The 18,952-nt window shown below is 35.6% G+C and overlaps 2 protein-coding genes across 5 annotated transcripts in view; one reads left to right on the top strand and one right to left on the bottom strand.

The window, feature by feature from the left end:
- Nucleotides 1-18,952, bottom strand: part of LOC114247804 (sphingomyelin phosphodiesterase) — a 27,680-nt gene continuing 8,728 nt past the window's right edge. For 3 of the 4 annotated variants that reach the window (XM_028180857.2, XM_028180861.2, XM_089727417.1), the window contains exons 2-12: nucleotides 9,457-9,542; nucleotides 8,898-9,379; nucleotides 8,585-8,816; nucleotides 8,123-8,283; nucleotides 6,704-6,876; nucleotides 6,088-6,282; nucleotides 4,439-4,692; nucleotides 3,901-4,010; nucleotides 2,940-3,124; nucleotides 1,985-2,176; nucleotides 1-382 (exon numbers count right to left, since the gene is read on the bottom strand). In XM_028180857.2, coding sequence (XP_028036658.2) covers nucleotides 313-382; nucleotides 1,985-2,176; nucleotides 2,940-3,124; nucleotides 3,901-4,010; nucleotides 4,439-4,692; nucleotides 6,088-6,282; nucleotides 6,704-6,876; nucleotides 8,123-8,283; nucleotides 8,585-8,816; nucleotides 8,898-9,379; nucleotides 9,457-9,520 — 2,118 coding nt within the window. In that variant the 5' untranslated portion in view covers nucleotides 9,521-9,542 and the 3' untranslated portion in view covers nucleotides 1-312. Of the gene's footprint in view, nucleotides 383-1,187; nucleotides 1,257-1,984; nucleotides 2,177-2,939; nucleotides 3,125-3,900; nucleotides 4,011-4,438; nucleotides 4,693-6,087; nucleotides 6,283-6,703; nucleotides 6,877-8,122; nucleotides 8,284-8,584; nucleotides 8,817-8,897; nucleotides 9,380-9,456; nucleotides 9,543-18,952 lie in introns of all 4 variants that reach the window. The other variant, XM_028180869.2, reaches the window with a different exon arrangement.
- The window catches only part of LOC114247824 (uncharacterized), a 17,319-nt gene continuing 16,736 nt past the window's right edge, over nucleotides 18,370-18,952 (top strand). The window contains exon 1 of the mRNA XM_089727419.1: nucleotides 18,370-18,791. The gene's annotated coding sequence lies outside the window, so the exon portion shown is untranslated. The remainder of the gene's footprint in view (nucleotides 18,792-18,952) is intronic.

Consider the following 18,952-nt stretch of genomic DNA (forward strand, 5'->3'; position numbering starts at 1 on the left):
CAAAAATTAAGTCTTTAATTTTAATTTTATAGGGACATCTAAAATTAATATTTACATATAGTATTTACAAACTACATTGGTACTTTTAAATTGATCCACCGATGTTATGACTAAGGCGCTGAATTATATAAATTATATGTAAAAATCTCAAAAAACATATTGTTTTATTACTATACATAACAAATACTTAGTGACATTTGAATAAGGCACTTTATTATATTAAAAGTGAATTTGTTTTTAAATCAGAATATAATGTGTCATGAGATAACCGGTGGTATAATTCATCATTTCCAAAGCTGAAAGATTTCACATTCAGCCGAGTCCCAGCACGAACTTTGGTATTTGATAGGCAACTTGAGGTAATTGCATTATCATAGACATCCTAAAATCAAAACATGTAATACAATTTACGCTTAATAATTATAATAGGTAAACATATGTTATAATAATACGCTATTTGTATGAGATAGATGGAATCTGTTACATCATATTTACAATTAAGTATAATTGTTCATGGCAATACTTTTAATTATTTTACGCTGACAGACGCACGCACACGTTAGGAAACCGTCGTGTTACCACCCCTAAAAGTAAGAAGTACGGATGATAGGGCGTATTGACCCCACTGAGTTTCTCGCCGGATCTTCTCAGTGGTTCGCGTTTCCGATCTGGTGACAGATTCTGCGAAACACTGCTATTGCTAGAGCCAGTATTAGCAACACTCCCGGTTTGAGCCCTGTGAGCTCACCTACACGTCAAGGCGAAGCTGAAATAGCCTCTCAAGGCTATCGATTGATCACACCTGGTATGTACCTGCATGCTGCCTATTTCTGCCGTGGAACAGTAAGTTTCGGTTTGAAGAGTGGAATAGCTGCTATACCATACAATCGAATCACGTATGTACCAATACAACTACTAGTACTTTATGTAATTTAAACATTAGTTAAAGACTGTATATAATATAAAAAAGAGATTACATTATAGCGTAGGAAATAAACCCCATAAATTATAACAACATGACCGTGGCCAGTGCATGTCGGGTGTGAGAAAAATAATTTTGGTACTCGAATAAAAAAAACCGGATACTACATTTAATTAGAAAAAACGTGATAACATGCAATTCATAATTTGGAACGCATCGTAATATTATTGGGTAAGTGCATTAAAATATTTACAAGAATACCAACCTTAAAATAAGACCTGGAATCAATAAGCAAATCCACCACCATTATACTTGTTGTACGCTAGGTTCATCTCTGTACATAAAGAAATATATTACAAAAGGTTGAAGTAAGAAGATACTTGGCACAAGAGATTCCAAGAAGTGTCAATTGAGTGTGCCCGACACTGTATTCCAAGCTCCTCAAGAATAAGGACCGGATACTTTAGCATTTAAAATTTATTGATATAGATTAGGTGATCTTGTTGCATTGTTGGGGAGCCCAATAAATTAGAATTAATATTTAAGCACACTGTAGCAGGTTATGCATGTTAGAATTAACTATCATTTATTAATTTTATGAGGGAACTTTGTGCATTCCATCGATTTGTTAACGTCAATTGTTAGCTACAAGCCCCATCTTTGAGAAGATATTCAAACGAAACGCATAGCTTTATGCAAAGATTTTCCACTTTCTTGTCCGTTCTTGCCCTTTTCGATGTTTTTTTTTTTCATATAAAATCTTCGCCATTCATCTCATATTTAAGGCGCAATCAACTTCATTGTCTGAGATTTATTAATATCCCACCAATATGCCTGAGTTCCAGGCGTCTACGCCAGATAAATAGTATAGCAGTGCATTAAATAGAACAAGCAAGATCTTTTGAAGTAAGCCCATTAATTCAGTTTTGTACACAAATAGGTAGGTACTATTGTCGAGTTAGTGTAGAAAAAATAATGCATTAAAATTATAGTACATTAAAGTAGTTATTCAAAGAGGACAGTAAACGTTATTATAGTTGTAAAAGCTAAATCGGAACTCACGAAACAGACAAGCCATTATATAGCCAAGCTCTCCAAGTCTGTGGAGTGGGTGCGGCGCCGTCGATGCGTGCTTCGATGTGCACGCAGAGAGCTCTGCGGTCGTGCGATCGTCCCGACCGCGCGTCGCAAATCAATCGCTTACGACATTCACTGTCGCACATACCTCTGCGGGGACTGTTCTTCCAATAGTGTCTTGAATAAAAATGATTAAAATAAGATAATACGTACTAGTGATCCCGCAGTAGTCGAAATTCGACTATAATTAATTGAAATTTTAAGTTTGAACGTTATTATGGGTCCATTGTCAAAGACTAATCCTTCTATAATCAAATTCAAATTAACAAATAATATTAAAGATAAACAATAATAACCTATTCTCAATTTGACCACAGCCTTTAAGCAATAATACTAGTTTGACAATAAACAAAGAGTTTAAGTGTGAGTCAAATACATGGTAGTGTGTGTAATGTTTTTTTTATTGATTTAATGTATTTTTAATGCACAATTTAAATAAAAAATAGCATTCTGCACTACTTCTCTATATTATCTATAAGTGTGGGAAATTACCTACTCCTCCGTCAGCGCATTTTTCGTAAAAAGAGGTACAAAGTTTTTGCTTCACGTATTAATATATAGATGATGTAGGGATTAAGTCCCGTTATGAGACCCCCTTTATGAGTTAAGAATTACTTGGTAACACGAGTTGAATAGAATCAATTTATTTTGAACTAGCGACCCGCCCTCGCTTCGCTTCGGAAACATTAAAACACACATGAAACAAAAAAAAAAAATTAAAAAAATTAAAAAAAAGTAGCCTATGTTCATCAGGGACAATGTCGGCTTCTAATGGAAAAATAATTTTTCAAATCGGTCCAGTAGTTTCGGAGCCTATTCGAAACAAACAAACAAACAAATCTTTCCTCTTTATAATATTAGTATAGATGAGATGACTTACTTGTAATACAAATTGAAAACATCTTCTTTCGCGGTCATGTCGTCAATAAACTTGTCCCAGTCTTGCGGTCGCAACGCCGGCATCAGGTACGCAGACCTGGCCGAGTACAACTTATACCATATCGGATACCCAAACAGATTTGCTTCTTTCAAATTCATAATCCACGTTTCGTGGTCGACCACTTGCTGTAAACATTACGTTTTATTTTACTTAATGGTAGGCAGCGGCTTGACTCTGCCCCCTGGCATTGCTGACGTCCATAAGCGACGGTGACCACTTATCATCAATCAGGTAGGCCGTATGCTTGTCTGCCTACAAAGGCAATAAAAAAAAATGCTTATCTTGTTTGTACTGTAGAAATACGGGTATATAACTTTTGATACGCTCAAATAATAGCTACGTTACAAAATAGGAATAGTAATACTCTAACTACAATAGTAGTAGTATTTACTAAAAAATACTGTTCAGAGCTTAAAGATGGGATTTGGATGTGTAACCACAGTAAAACACTCTGGATAATGTAAAAATTCCAACAGTACAATACAATTATGAACGTTTTCGTTCAAACCAACATCAAATTACTTCTGTGTGTAATAAGCCATTAGGCTTAAATCCAATACTATTCCAAATACCAATAGATTTTAATGTCGAATTATAGGAAAATCTGAAATGATTACTATCGCATTAATGGCGTCCACAAAAATGGATGACCTTACAATCATTACGATACGCTTGATGCCTGCCTTCAATGTTCACGAAAGGTTTCCAATGAGATGTAGACCTCAACTTTCAAGAGGGTTGGCAGCATTCACGTTGTTATGTCTATGGGCTCCGGTTTTCACTTAAGACCAGGTGGCTCATAAGGTCGTTTAGCCGTCTAAGCAATAAAAAATGTTAATTCATCGGGTCCCTGTCAGTATTTGTTTTCTAAATAGGAAGCGACTATTTAAGTTATCCTCACCCTAGTAGTATCCTCGTGGTCACCGTCTACATAGTAGATTCTGTATCCCAAATTTAAATCGTAATATGGTGATACAGAAGGCCCAACATACGCTATACTTGTTGCTCTACCTGTTAATAATGTTCAAATTACAATAATGATCATATAAATATGCCATGTGATCTTCGGAATTTGAGACCATGTACATTAATGTACCAACATGTAGTCAATTTGGTACCGACTGGATCCTGTTCGCAAAAACATGTGCACATTGTTTTTTTTTATGAATGAGGAATTGCTAGTGGCCCGGAGGCCTTTCCGGTTTTACCAGCACAGGTCGGAGAGCAAAAGCTCAGCCAGGAGGGGTGGGATTTTCTAACAGCTGCCCAAGTGCCACCAAAGAAGTTCTGACATCTAAAGAGCAGTTGCTTCGCGAATGAATCTACTATCAGATCGGAATCGCGACTCGCAGGACACGGCGAGAAACTCAGCGGGGTGATGCATAGGTTTGGTTATAAAAAGGCTTATTATCTTTTTTAATTCATGTAGGTGCACTTACCGAGGTCGTTTGGATCATAGAATACTTCAAACTCATCAAAATGTGTATGTCCGAAAAATTGAGCCGTTATCGTTAATTCGTATCGGTTAATGATAGCGTAGTAATTTCGACTCCACACTTTCAAACAATCGGAATGTCCGGGGGGTATGTGACCTATGATGTGGACTTTTTCTGCGCTGAATTCAGCCGACTGCAATTCGTAAATCAACCACTGCAGCTCCGTGGCCGGGTCTGTGCTGTTCATCAATAGCCACCTGTAATGAAATGTGTTGAATTTTAACATTGAAACATTAAAAGTACTTTCAAGGTACACAGTTTTTTTTAATTGCTTATATGAGTGGACGAGCTCACAGCCCACCTGTTACGTGTTAAGTGGTTACTGGAGCCCATAGACATTTACAACGTAAATGCGCCACCCACCTTGAGATATAAGCTCTAAGGTCTCAAGTACGAACGGCTTACGAACAACGGCTTCCCAACCCTTCAAACCGAAACGCATTACGGCTTCACGGCAGAAATAAGCAGGGTGGTGGTACCTACCTGCGCGGACTCCCAAGACCATTAGTAAAAAATGGTGTGGCCGTATTTTAATCCCGCGCGTGGTCGACAAAGTCATGCCTATTTGAACTACGAATCAATCGTGTCGTAATAGTCAGCTGTTATTTCAATGACATTCGCATTTCGACCTGAGGTCAAGGCGACAGAGGCTATTGACGGTCGATATTGGTAACAACTTAACACCAGTTGGGCCGCTGAAGGAACTACAAAACTATATCTTAAAAAATAACCTTCACAAACAATCAATAATTAAGAATGTTAAGATTAATGAATTGCGTTTTCCCTTATTAAAATTATTATTACATAATGTTATTATTTTACGTAGTTTTTATTATTACGTTTGCTTTATAGGTTAATCTGTAGGCTACGAATAATATTTATTCGTAGTCTGTAGGTAATATTTAAAGTTAATGAAATCTACATTCTGAAGTCTTTCTAACCTAATCATGTTTGCAAATAACAAAAACAGTAGGAGTACGGCTTCACGCCCTAGATAAGAAATGAACCGTATTTAATCTTTGACCTTATGTTAAATTCACTTTGATAAACAAAGTAATTAATATTTCAAAGAATTTTATGAACTATTTTACTGGTGGAAATACAGTGAGCCTGTATGAGTAAGTAACACTATTCCGCCTAATCGCGCGAAGTAGAAAGGTTTCCGGTTTAAAGATTGAGCTAACAGCTGTGATGCAATATACACGAACACATATCTCGTAGAGAATGGTGGCAATTACGTAGTGATGTCCATGGGTAACCATTGAACAGCAGGTGGGTCGACGTATATTTATTTAAAGCTTTTTTTTTTATTGCCTTTGTAGGCAGACGAGCATACGGCCCACCTAATGGTGAGTGGTTACCGTCGCCCATGGACTTCAGCAATGCCAAGGGCAGTGCCAAGCCGCTGCCTACCGCAAAGCTATATAAAAAGAAAAAAACTAGGTTTAGGTCTTGTTGTTCAATATTGTAAATGCTTGATGTGATCACATTGTCTTACTTTTCTTTCAAAATAAACATCTCAAAAACGAAGGGTGATATGCATGAAATGAAAACGTAAAAAAATTATTTGGATAATAATTGCAAAAACTAACCAGTTTTTATTATTGCAGTAGTTCATGTTAAGCGATATTATACGGAAGCCAGGCCTCACTAGTACCGAGTAGAATGCGCCCCGGCGTACGGTGTGCGACACGCCAGCAGGAAGCCAACGTCGCCATTGCGTGTCAAGTTCGTCATATAGCCAAGCGATGTTTTGGTCCGGCGAAGATATGTAGGGCGGTGGAAAACTGCAATGAAATAAAATTATATTATTTTCGCAACTGATATCTTTTTTTAAATAGCCATTCTTAATTAAAGAACTGTGTGCTTAGTACAAGTGTTTTAATGTTCTCGATAGCGTAAAAGTTAATTCAAATTTGTTTGCAGTTGGAACAGCGCCCCTAGCGACAAACTTAGGCAAACGTTCCATACAAATTTGAGTGAACTTTTACTGAAACTATAAAAACAAGTCTTAAGATAAGCATCGGTGTACTTGTTCTGTTATATGCAATTTAAATCTTCAATTTGACAAATAAGAAGACATCTGTTTATTTCATAATTTTGTTTAGAAGCCAGTTATTTGTAGCAGCTGGGGTCGCAAATTACCAGTAAATTTGTGTTCCAATGAATAATTGAATATTGAATTTATTGTGCAATATAAATACGAACCTATTTACCGGAGAAGACTCGTGATTTCCTAGAGCTGGGAAAATTGGTACTCCAGGAAACATATCAGACATTTGTGCAACAGTTTCTTGTAAAACCTTGAGATTTTCTTCCTTCGTTTGATTCCAAACGTCATGAGGTGGTAAATCTCCGGTCCACAATATATAGTCTATGTCCTAGAAAACCAATGAATTTATATTATTATTTTGATATTGATTGATTATGATTTTGGACTATATAGTTGATTACAAGTCAAGGCTTATATTTTATTCAGCAATTTTTTTGCAAATCTCTTGTTGTGTATATTTCAGTTTAAGTATTTGTATGCTAAGGGAATATAAATCTAGGCTGTTAGGGGTATTGCTGGAGTCAATGAGCGACAGTGTTTAGCCACCGCCATATGAGCCGTATGATCGTCTGCCATCTAAAGCTATAAACAAAGATTATTTATGTTATTTTGACAGTGTTTTTAAAACAGCTGAAGGATGAATTGCTCTCGAATCAAGTTGCAGCGCTTCCGCCCGCTACTTTTAGTGAATATTGCGGCTTTGAGAGTGTTCATGACCCTCTTTGAGCATTCACTATTCGTGCTCAGCAAAGCAACAGTTTGAAATTTCCATTTGTGTAATTATATTATACTTGGTAGATACTACATAAAGTTTCAGTTTTGGAAACGATTTTTTTACATCGCAGTTAACCTCTTTGATACGTTGTTTTAAATGGGAATATACGCATGTGAACATGAGAGTTTGTAATTAAAACAACAATTACGGCTTAATCTCGCGTTATAATTACTATTACACAATTTTCGATATTTCGATTGCTTTACAGTTTTCGTGGTCACGGATGACGTGGTCAATCGTCTCATAATGACAATAAAATTACGAGACTAGACCCTAAAAGCAGCTTTAATTACGTCTACGAATCGCGAAATCCAAACAAAAAAAACTATGAAACTAAACGTAACAAAAACTTTGTAGCCCTTTTTACGAAAATTGCGCGGACGGAGGAGTATGAAATTTTCCACACTTATAGAGAATATAGAGAAGAAGTGCACAATGCTAATATTTTTTAAAAATAATGCATAAAAGATACATTAAATCAATAAAGAAAACATTACACACACTACCATGTATTTGACACACACACGCATGCATACCTACTATTTATTTATTGTCAAACTTTTGTTATTGACATCTGTGGTCAAATTGAGAATAGATTAAATATTGTTCGTGCTTATTAATATTTAGTGTAGTCTTGGCGTTGAAAATACAATCATAATAGTGTACAAACTTACAATTCCAATTAATTATAGTCGACTACTGCGGGACCTCTAGTACTATGAAATATGCCTAACATTGTGTACAATGTTTATCTCCTTTTTAAATATTTCAAAACTAAATCGTGTAAAGGTTTACTTACTGTATGTGTGTCAGCGATGTGCTTCAACATGTGATCAATAGTGCGCTTCGGTGTGTCACATTTTCTATAGTCTCCCCAACGTCCTGCTCCGCCACCCGGAGTCAGTGCGGGTCCGTTAGAAGCACGACAACAAAGTGGTTCATTACACTCGGCATTAGCACCTACAATAAATAATCATATGTTAACAAAACAACAAATTTATGTATGTATGTATGTATGTGTATATGTGATTGTGCATATAGGTATATATATATATACTTTTTTGTGTATGTATTTGTAACTTAATATAAATTTCATTGCACCTACCACTATTTACTCTGCATTACCTTTGGTTGACTGGTAGAGAATGCTTTAGGCATTAAGTCCGCCAATGTAAATTTTACATGAAGTGTAATAAATATACAAATAAAAATAAAATAAATTTGTAAAACATTGTTATCAGCTCACGTCACAGATACTTACCTTCTGCATAATAAGGATCGAAGTGCGTATCTGAAATCTGCAAAACTTTGAATGTAGGAGCCTTTTCTAACGGTGATTCGAGAGGTCGAACAGTCGGCTTGGGCACCGGAGGGAAAGCCACTTCCCATTCGTGATATGGATTATAAACATCGCCACAAGCGTCACCAATCACAAAACTACATATTTCGTCCGGGCCAATTGTTATTCTTTTCAAAACATATACCACTTCGCTCTGAAAGAATAATAAAAAAACGTGAATTTATTAATCGCTTTTTATCAACAATTTTGTAATATAAACAAATAATCAACGTACCCCGAATAATCTCGTTATTCCTTCACAAACGCGGGCGGATTGAATCTTCAAAGAAACGCAAAATTGAAAAATCATTTTGTTGATTTCATCTTTACTTTTACCGAGCCTTATATAGTGCTGCAGCAGTCCTGCGCCTGCCTTACACGCGGTGCACGACACTTTGGACATCACCGAATGCTCAACTTCGTAATAAACCTGTTTCAAGTTGAGTAGTTTTAATGCTTTTTCAACGAACATAGGTAAATTCGTGCCTTTATCGTTATCCCAGAGGAGCCGCGAATAGTTACGTTTCAAAGCTGCCATGTGAGCTATGAGTTCGGTTTCATTGGCCGATGGTGGCAATTTATGTGTAAAATTTGATGGTACAAAAAACGGTTCCTCGTTTCGGGGATTCGTAGTCCAGTTCCACGTGTCCGTTGGAGGATTCCATTTTATCACAGGTCTGCTTGGCTTACCAGGCTTCTGTAGGAATATTGGGTTACCTAAAACAAAGCTAATTGTTAGGTCCAGGGTAATTTCATTTACAAAAAGAATTCATTATTTACATTACAAGACTTACCTAATGTCCAGGGGCTTACTGAAACAATCACTAGTAGTAGAAGCCATAATATTCTAATAATCATAACGAGATGAAGAACGCAGACACTGCAACAAAAATATAATAACAATATTTTTTAAATCGACTCGATGTTCAATAAAAATCTTCATGAAGTATACAGTATAACCTAATTATTAACGTTACAATAAGGTCAATAGAGGATGCAAAGCAAAAACATAGGGCGAGAAAGTCCCCTTTTTTTTCCTGCCTAAGCTGATAGCCTTGAGAGGCTATATCAGCGTAACCTTAACTATTAGGTGAGCTCACGGGGCTCAAACCTGACGACGTTGCTAACACGAACCCTAGCAAGAGCTGTGATTCGCAAAAGTGTTATGTGCCCGACAAAAATGTTTTGAGAATAAATGTGTAAGAGAAATTGTCGGTCCTTCGGGGTCCTTTGAGAATGGGGGCCCTGGGCACGGGCCCCGTGTGCCCTTATAGTAAAGACGGTATTGATAATGACATATATGTATTATATTACCTATATACTTGTCATGTAAATGATGAAGCGTGAAATAAATATATAGTATAATTGTATTATGGCATGTATATTGAACCTATTTATCGTAATGTTGTAACATGAACTATTCAATATTATAATAAATTCTTCCACAAAATTCTATTTATGTTGATGTAGCCTTAAGCCGTAATTTAAGTACACGTCGTAAATAACTTCCCATAATACTAGTAGTTTAACAACAGGATAATCCTTCTTTGCTACGAAGATCATTCAAAACTTTCCGAAGAATATTTTAAAGTTCCTTTTATTACATAAAAAATAACCGGGGAAAGTAGGTTAACGGAAATTCCCGACTTACTTAGTACGAACATGAATAAATTGAGGACATCGTAATAGAATGTCATAGGCTATAAAGTCGTCGTAGGATTATAAGCCAACCAAAAATGAAGCGAACATATTATTATAGCGATGCGTTTTCATAATGTAGTAATAAAATACAGTGGGCAGAGTTTCTCAATTTACGTAACTTTTTTGTTGTCCGTTTCGATTAGTAGAAGTAAGATTTCACTTACGATCTGTACTTGTGTCAATTTTATAGATGATACTACAAATAGCAATAGTTACAGCAAAAAAAAATAACTATGGTACATGCCAAACAGAGTTCCGTATTATTTCTTTCAGTAGAAAGGATGTTCAAGTTTATAATAATTATAATCCAAGCAATTTTACCGATGTGTTTTGTGACTTAATATCCCATAGGATGTAAACAAAATTTTCCATAATCGCAATAACTACTTAACCACAGTATTTACTTCAATTTTCGTGCATCGGTGACACAATATTCAAACTCCTTGTAAGGTTAAGTCTCGTTTTTAATTTATTTATGTAGGTATTGTATCGGTGGGTGAACGAGCTTACGGCTAACCCGGTGTTAAGTGATCACCAGAGCTGAGAGAAATTTGAGTTCGAAGTCTTAATTGTATTGTACTAACAGTACTGCTTTCTGTTAGTGAAAACCATATCAAAATTATTTTCATTGCTTAGACGAAATCTCCATATACCACATACCTACTATTTAGAGAAAAAGAGATAGCAGCTCTCCTATCCTTTAAACCGGAGAGCTTCATTACGTCAAGACAAAAGTAAACAGAATACTTTCAGAATTCAAAATATCATTAGCAGCCATAATATAGGACGGAAACGTTATACCTCGTTTTACAAGGCCGGCGCCGGTCATCATGTTCCGTAGAGTAGGCTCTGGTAACCACTTCAAACACGGACACATGACTGCTTCGTGGCAGAAATATGCAGGATAGCGGCATCTACCCGTGCGGGTTCAAAATACGCCCCTCCTATAGCGTATATGTAGTTATTATTCTACATTATGTCATGTACAGCTGTTTTTTCACATTTCACATTTTGATATCCATCATGATAACTATCGTTCAACTGTTTACATTACAGAATGAATATAACAATGATTGCTACTCATGAAAACTGAACCTAACAGAATATACCTAATAGAATATACCTTGCTCGAAAGTTCACCTACATATAATTTAAAATTTAGAAACACGGGAAAAACGACATTTTAAAGTATTCGCATACCATTATTTGGCAACGGAAGCCTATTTATAGCATTGATTGAAAGTTAACATAATGAATACGTAATAATTTATACAAAGATGTTAGCAATAGATGGATATGCCTGAGGTAATTATTAAATATCAAAATACTATTAGGTACGATGTGAGTTCCATGATTTTAATTCAACGGGATTTACATTCCTCATTTTTAAACTATTTTTGAATAATGTAATCGCATTCGTTATTAACGCGCTTTTATTAGCTTCGCCTGTTTATTTATAAGTATATAACGGAGTCTTTGAACGTGATTTTCACTCACTTCATAATATCGGATTAAATTGAAATTTGCACACTTCTCAAGAGCCGATGACCAAATTATAATTTAATAAGAAATAAGAATATTAATATATTTTTTAATTATTATAAACACAAACGAACGCTCCGTATATATTTTTTTTGTTTTGTTTAGTTCTACTAGCTACAAAAGCCTATTTTTTAGCGTATGCTCAGACTATTATTTTACTTATTTTTATTGCTGTAAATGTTGTTTTAAATCAGTGCCTACAGCCCTCCTAGATATTCTATTGTGGTTATTGGAGCTCAGATAATCGTTCGTGATAGAAATAGGTAGCTACCCATGGATGGGCTCGGTACTGGCAAATTCCTCTAATAACGAAATAATATTAACTAATTTAATAAAGTTTACATTAAGTGAATCATGTGAATGAGTCAGCGTCTTTTGCGGACGCACTCGCTCGTTTAGGTCGCCACTTTCTCCGCGCTTCATTGAATTCGTTGGAAAGTGACGGTTGGTGATGTTGGTATAGCACACATTCACACTTGGATACGTAGTATGATGGCACTTTGGTGCTCAATTAAAAAACACGCAAAACTTGCAGTTACTGAAATTTTTTAAAAGTTTAAACTTTAGGGGCGTGCTGTAACAAATCTATTACAATATGTTGATTGACATTGACATGATTGTATGATATTCCTTTTTTTTAAAGTAAAATTATAAAATAGTTTTATCTGCCAGGAAATATAAGCTCGCACAGCCGTTAGCAACGAACGTAGTGGATAGTCGATTCGATACTCGGTTAGCTATAGTGCAAATCAATTAGACCATTATCATGGATGATTCTAGGAATTTTGATAATGATTAGTGGGCATATTAATGATTATTTAAAATTATTGTTTTGTTAAACCTGTCCCATACTTCAAGCCGAAAAATTTTACTGCCTCGAAATAGAAACAGGCAGGACCGAAGTAGCAATGGCAGTAAAGAAGTAGAAATTACCCTAGTTCATAATATAATATAAAATTTATACATTTTGTGGGGTTGGTTTTGCTACACGATTTTATTTCTTCATCGGATATTAATAAATCGTCCGAAACTGATACCAGCCGAGTGATTTGCGCCCTTTTTTATGATTGAGGGATTACTGGTGGCCCGGAGGCCTTTCCAGTTTCACCAGGACAGGTGGGCGAGCAAAGGCTCAGCCAGGACCAGTGGGATTTGCTAGCAGCCGCCCGAGCGCCTCCGAAGGAGAAGATCTAACAACTCAAGAGCAACTGCTTCGCGAATGAATCTACTAGCGGATCGGAATCGCGACCCGGTGAGAAGATCCTGCGAGAAACTCAGCGGGCTGATGCATAGGTCAGATTGCACGTTGACCTCTTTGTCGAGTTCGACGCGTAGGGTTACCGGAGTCCCTAACCGTACGCGTCCATTCATAGACGCATCACTCAACATTTGGACATTATTCCAAAACAAAAAAAAAACGAATCTACTAAACAAAACAGATTTCATTGCTTTTAAAGTATAAATAAATGATATTACGTTGACTGGAAATAGATATCTATAACACTATAAAGACAAAACTAGATTTGTTACATAATTTAAAAATGCCTCACAGCCCAAAGTAGCCGTGTCAAAAAATATGTTTATTATTTTTAAAAGATTCATAATATACTTTCTAAAAACAACTTCCTATTCAAACTGTCACCAGTAGTAAAACATGCATTACATATCAATGTAGCTGGCACAACTTTTCCGACTCCCAAAAGTATTACGATGTTTTAGGTCGAGGATGTAATAAATGTCACAATGGCTTAAAAATAAAAGTATGTTAGGCAAACTATTATATTAAGAACAGACTAAAAAAAATTTAATAATCTCTAACTCAATAAATTAATGCACACACTAGCTTTTGCCCCGCATCATCCCCGGAGTGGACTTTACATCGTGTGGGTGGAGAGTGGAGACCTTATTTATCTGTTCCATGGTGGAGACAAATGCTCAGGACTAGTATGAAAGAACTACCTTTATACTCATATAAAACCACTATACTATATGTATAAAGATTAGTGATTTATATTCTATAACCCTTTTTTGTTATCCCTATCGTATTTTTATTACTTCTCTTCAATATACCGACACACGTGATTCTACCTTTTATTATATGTATGTATTGATTGTTGTTCCGAGTTTAAAAATATATGCAAAATAAAAAACTAGTATAATGTTTCTAAATGTTGATTAGGCTGTATCTCCCGAATACAGCTTAGTTTTCGAATTGAGCATATGCCGCAAAATTCTCAGATTCTTTGAAAGTAATCCCCTCCACGGTGTTTCCCGAGCGCTATGGCATGTCCTTCTTCAAAAGAGGCTTGTGGAGAGTATTAAGCGGTAGGCAGCGGCTTGGCTCTGCCCCTGGCATTGCTGAAGTCCATGGGCGACGGTAACCACTCACCATCAGATGGGCCGTATGCTCGACTGCCAACAAGGGCAATAAAAAAAATAAAAATCTTATACTAAGGATACCCATTTGATTGATGCTTTGATTGTATACACCGCTTTCTTGTTTTCTAGCATAAGTGAAAATATCAAGCAAGTGCGCACTAAGTACGATAAAGATTGACTGGTTGTCCAATATAACCAAAATATCAATTTGCTTTAATTAATTTCACATTTTGTTTTAAATTGCAGAGCCCTAAGGCTGGCCATAGACGGGCCGCCTGAAACAGTCAGGATCGACAGCTTCAAGCTGCGACTGCGTAAACTACAGACTTCTACGTACGCACATATATGTACATTTGCGAACCGCATAAAAAAATACTGGTGGTAGGACGTCTTGTGAGTCCGCGCACCACCTATTTGCCACTTATTTCTGCCGTGAAGCAGTAATGCGTTTCGGTTTGAAGGGTGGGGCAGCCGTTGTAACTATACTTGAGATCTTATGATCTTGATACTTGAGCACTTATATCTCAAGGTGGGTGGCGCATTTACGTCGTAGATGTCTATGGGCTCCAATAACCACTTAACACCAGGTGGGTTGTGAGCTCGTTCATCCATCTAAGCAAGGAAAAAAAAAACTCAAATCTGAAGATGCCACTAACTATTACAGTATTTTTTACTATTTATTTCTATTCGTAGGAGGAACAGGTTGGAGTTACCAGCGATATTTCCCTCATCATCATCATAATATAATTATTAAATTAAACCATATTATTATATAATATGTTTGTTTATGCTCCATGCATATCACTTCACTTTCCGAACGACACTGAGAGCAAGGACAAGGATACTGCTGGCTCATGGCTTTCGTTGACGCATACTGAGATGACAGTCATCTACTTTCACTGCCTCACTGTATGTTATCTTCCTTTGTGAGCGTAATCTGAATATTGGATTACCTAATACTTCAACTTTCGGTCATGTTTTCTTACGAAATTATAATGAGTATTAAATTTCTATTTGCATTCCAACAACTAATTTCTATATCATATTTAGGGGACTCAGTAGACTGGCGGTACCAATGTCCGGCAGAAACTTAGGATTAGCATTAGCTAGGGCAAATCAGTAGTCAAAAGTAGTTAATCGTCAAAATAAACAAATCTAAACCGTCTAAGATTTCAATAACATTAATTTGATTTGAATTTAGAGATTAAATTTTATTTTCACGTATCGAAAAAAATTATAATGCTATTTATGTTTGCTACTTTCTAGAGATCAAATTAACATGCGTTATGAGTTTTTTTTTTAATATATTCCTTTTGGTACCTGTTTTCTATAGGTCTATATCGCTATGGCATTGGAGTGTGCGAAACTTGTTTAGCGACCGGAATATTTGCAAGACAAGGATGAAAGACATTGCCTCGATGTAGATTCTCAGTACCAACCGTAAGTAAGCTCGGTATTCCGTAGCATCGGTCACGCAAGTCGTAACAGATCTAAAGATTGTTTTTCAGAACGGACGGTGTTATATAATAAAGACAATGATAAAACGTTGACAATGGTTCAAAATATTTTGTCTTAATGTAAAATATAAGAGACACAACCTCATTGATTCTACTTATATAATGTTATGGGAAAGGCAAAGCGCTATTGAATTATAATTCAGCTAAACCTGTTAAATTAACAGTTACCTCGGATAATACGCCCAAGTTAAATATTTGCGACAACTGGGTCTGCTAAGTTAGACATAACAGTAATTACTTACTGATTTTAGAAGCTATGTATTGGGAGTATAGTCATGAAGTAGTAAACTATCGACAGTCAGATCGATTCTAACCAAGGACGAGCGAAAGACTTAAAGTAAAAGTTGAAGTGAAAAACTCCATACAGAAATCTCCCTACAATCGTCAAACAACGTTGAATTCGGTGGGTTAATGTTTCAAGCTTTATTTATGTATTGAAATACTTCTTAGCTTTGAATAGCAGGTCGACTGTCCCCCTAGCAGTAGTGGTTCTCAAAGACCGACGATAACCACTAAAGACAAACCAGATAAACATATTATGTTTATCTGTTTTGTATTGCATTCCCAGTGTTTTTCAAGACATGCGTATCTGAGCTGACATAACAGCTTAGTAAAACAAATTTTTAATACTTCCAGAATATAATAGGCTGAAGAACTGTTTTTTAAACTTCATAAAATTCATGAAAACCCACTTGATATTTTCGAAATTTACAAAAAAAAAGTGATAATGTTCTTGTCTGACTGAAATAGATAAAGCTATAAAGGGACTAATAATTCTTTGTATGACATTAATAGTAATTATGTTAATTGGAGTTGAACTTCCCTATTATAGACAAATCATTACATTATGGTACAAAGGCTTATAAAAACATTATAATATGTAATCTTTAGTCGTAGTTGATGTGCAACTTGCGGAAAACGTAATAAGAGGGATTAAACTCGTGTGTTTGTGCAACACTGCGCTATTGTTTAAGAAACAAACAATTGTCTTATTTGTCAATTGAATTGTCTATAAATTACATTATTTAATTTGGCCAGTTACATATCTGTAACAATTATGTGTTATTTCGGATTCAATTATTAGGCAGTGATTAATTTTTTATTTAAATGCCATTGTAGACAAAACTGGTGGTAGGACCTCTTGTGAGTCCGCACGGGTAGGTACCACCGCCCTGCCTATTTCTGCCGTGAAGCAGTAATGCGTTTCGGTTTGAAGGGTGGGGTAGCCGTTGTAACTATATTGAGACCTTAGAACTTATATCTCAAGATGGGTGGCGCATTTACGTTGTAGATGTCTATGGGCTCCAGTAACCACTTAACACCAGGTGGGCTGTGAGCTCGTACACCCATCTAAGCAATAAAAAAAAAAAAAAAAAAGACAGACAACCCAACTGATGGTGAGTGGTTAACGTCATTTATGGACGTCATAAATGCCGAAGCCATAGTCAAGCCGCTGCCTAGGTTATCCTCCACACACTTCGTTTGAAGAAAGACATTTACATTGGACGTACAGATACAATTATTTACATTGAATATTTTATGCTGTCAATTGTTTTACATCATACGACTCATAAGAAACGGGATAGTTTTCCCAGTTTCATTCAACTCTGACCTTTATTAAAAACTTTCGTTAGGTTCACTGACCTCACTTTCACCTATTATAAGCAGATGGTCTGGTCGGAATGCACTTCTATTATTTGTTAGCGCCTTCCGCCTGTGTGTAATATCTATTGTGTTAAAGGATATTGGCCTCTCCCGCGCCACAAACAGAGATAACATTCATACATGCGTATTTGCTTTCTATATTATCAAATCTTTATTATTGTTTCAGATACCATACGCATTTTACTACATACGTGGAATAAAACATAAAAATTCTAAATAAAAATATATGATTACTTAGAAAGATGCAATTGAAAAAAAAATCTTTTAAAACACCCTGTATAGTGCGATAAGTTAACTTTGTTACCAATTCAATTTTAATTTTATTTTACATAATAAACTTAAACTGTTCATTTACAATAATACCATTAATATTCTCTTTTTCCTTCTTAAAATATAGGATAGAAAAAATCCAGTTAAAACCTGAATAACTCTCGATGACAATTTCAAGATAACCAAACATGTAAGTTCTGAACAACTTCTGGACATTAAGGAAAGATGTTCCCTGTATTATTTATTCCCTACTGCAATAAACTCAGTCGTAGATCACGTAATAAATACATTATGTTAGATTTTTGAGCAACAGCATGGGACTGTTGTAATACGTTTTTTTTTTTTCTTGATATCTTGAGTATATCTCATATTGAATCTTATTCAATGTGAATGAGATTCAATATGTGTTGCTTATCTAATTTATAAAGCGATATTAGTTTAAACAATAATTTTACTGTGGTTATTTTATGTTTCATCGAGCTGTTAAGGAGTGTTTTATTTTAACTCCATCGAACGATTTATAACGAGCCTCTAAAAGAACTAATACGCGTCGCATCACTTTGTACACGAGTTAGATTTATTTCAAGTTGAAAGAGATTCAGATCACCTTTGGAATCGGTGGTTACTTGATTGAGTTTGATTTGTCACAATCATATGCACGTCTCGACTCGAGTCATAGTACATCAAAATTTCTCATTTGCCATTCAGCACTCGAGTCGTGCAGCCAAACTAACTACATATATTGTGTTATTATTGGTGTAGATTAATCTGGAGAAACTATCAAAATTTTTAATATCTCTAAATGCTCCTCTAGCTAACGCTCTTTAGTTAGCATTTCATTTTTTTCTTTAGTCATCTATAATTGTGTGTTGAGTAATTGGTATTATAATTAATGTTCAAAAGTGGTACTGTTCATTCGTAACTTATCAGCCGCGATATCACTCATATTAAACATTTATTATTTACAATTGTTCGACATCGACGTACAAGCTGTTGGAACTCTTTTCCTTCAAAAAATTAAATAATTTGTACATTGTTATTGATGGATTTGATAGGTGAGTGCCTTGTTCTATTTTGAAATTCAAAAATTCTGTTATTATTGAAAGAAAGTTGAAATTCATAGGTATTATATTATAGTTTCATGTGAGACATTTATTTAGTACTAGCCGTACTCGCCCGCTTCGCTGCGCATTTAAAATTATTATTTACTAGCTGA

Source organism: Bombyx mandarina, chromosome 05, assembly GCF_030267445.1.
Source record: "Bombyx mandarina strain Sakado chromosome 05, ASM3026744v2".
Taxonomy (NCBI): domain Eukaryota; kingdom Metazoa; phylum Arthropoda; class Insecta; order Lepidoptera; family Bombycidae; genus Bombyx; species Bombyx mandarina.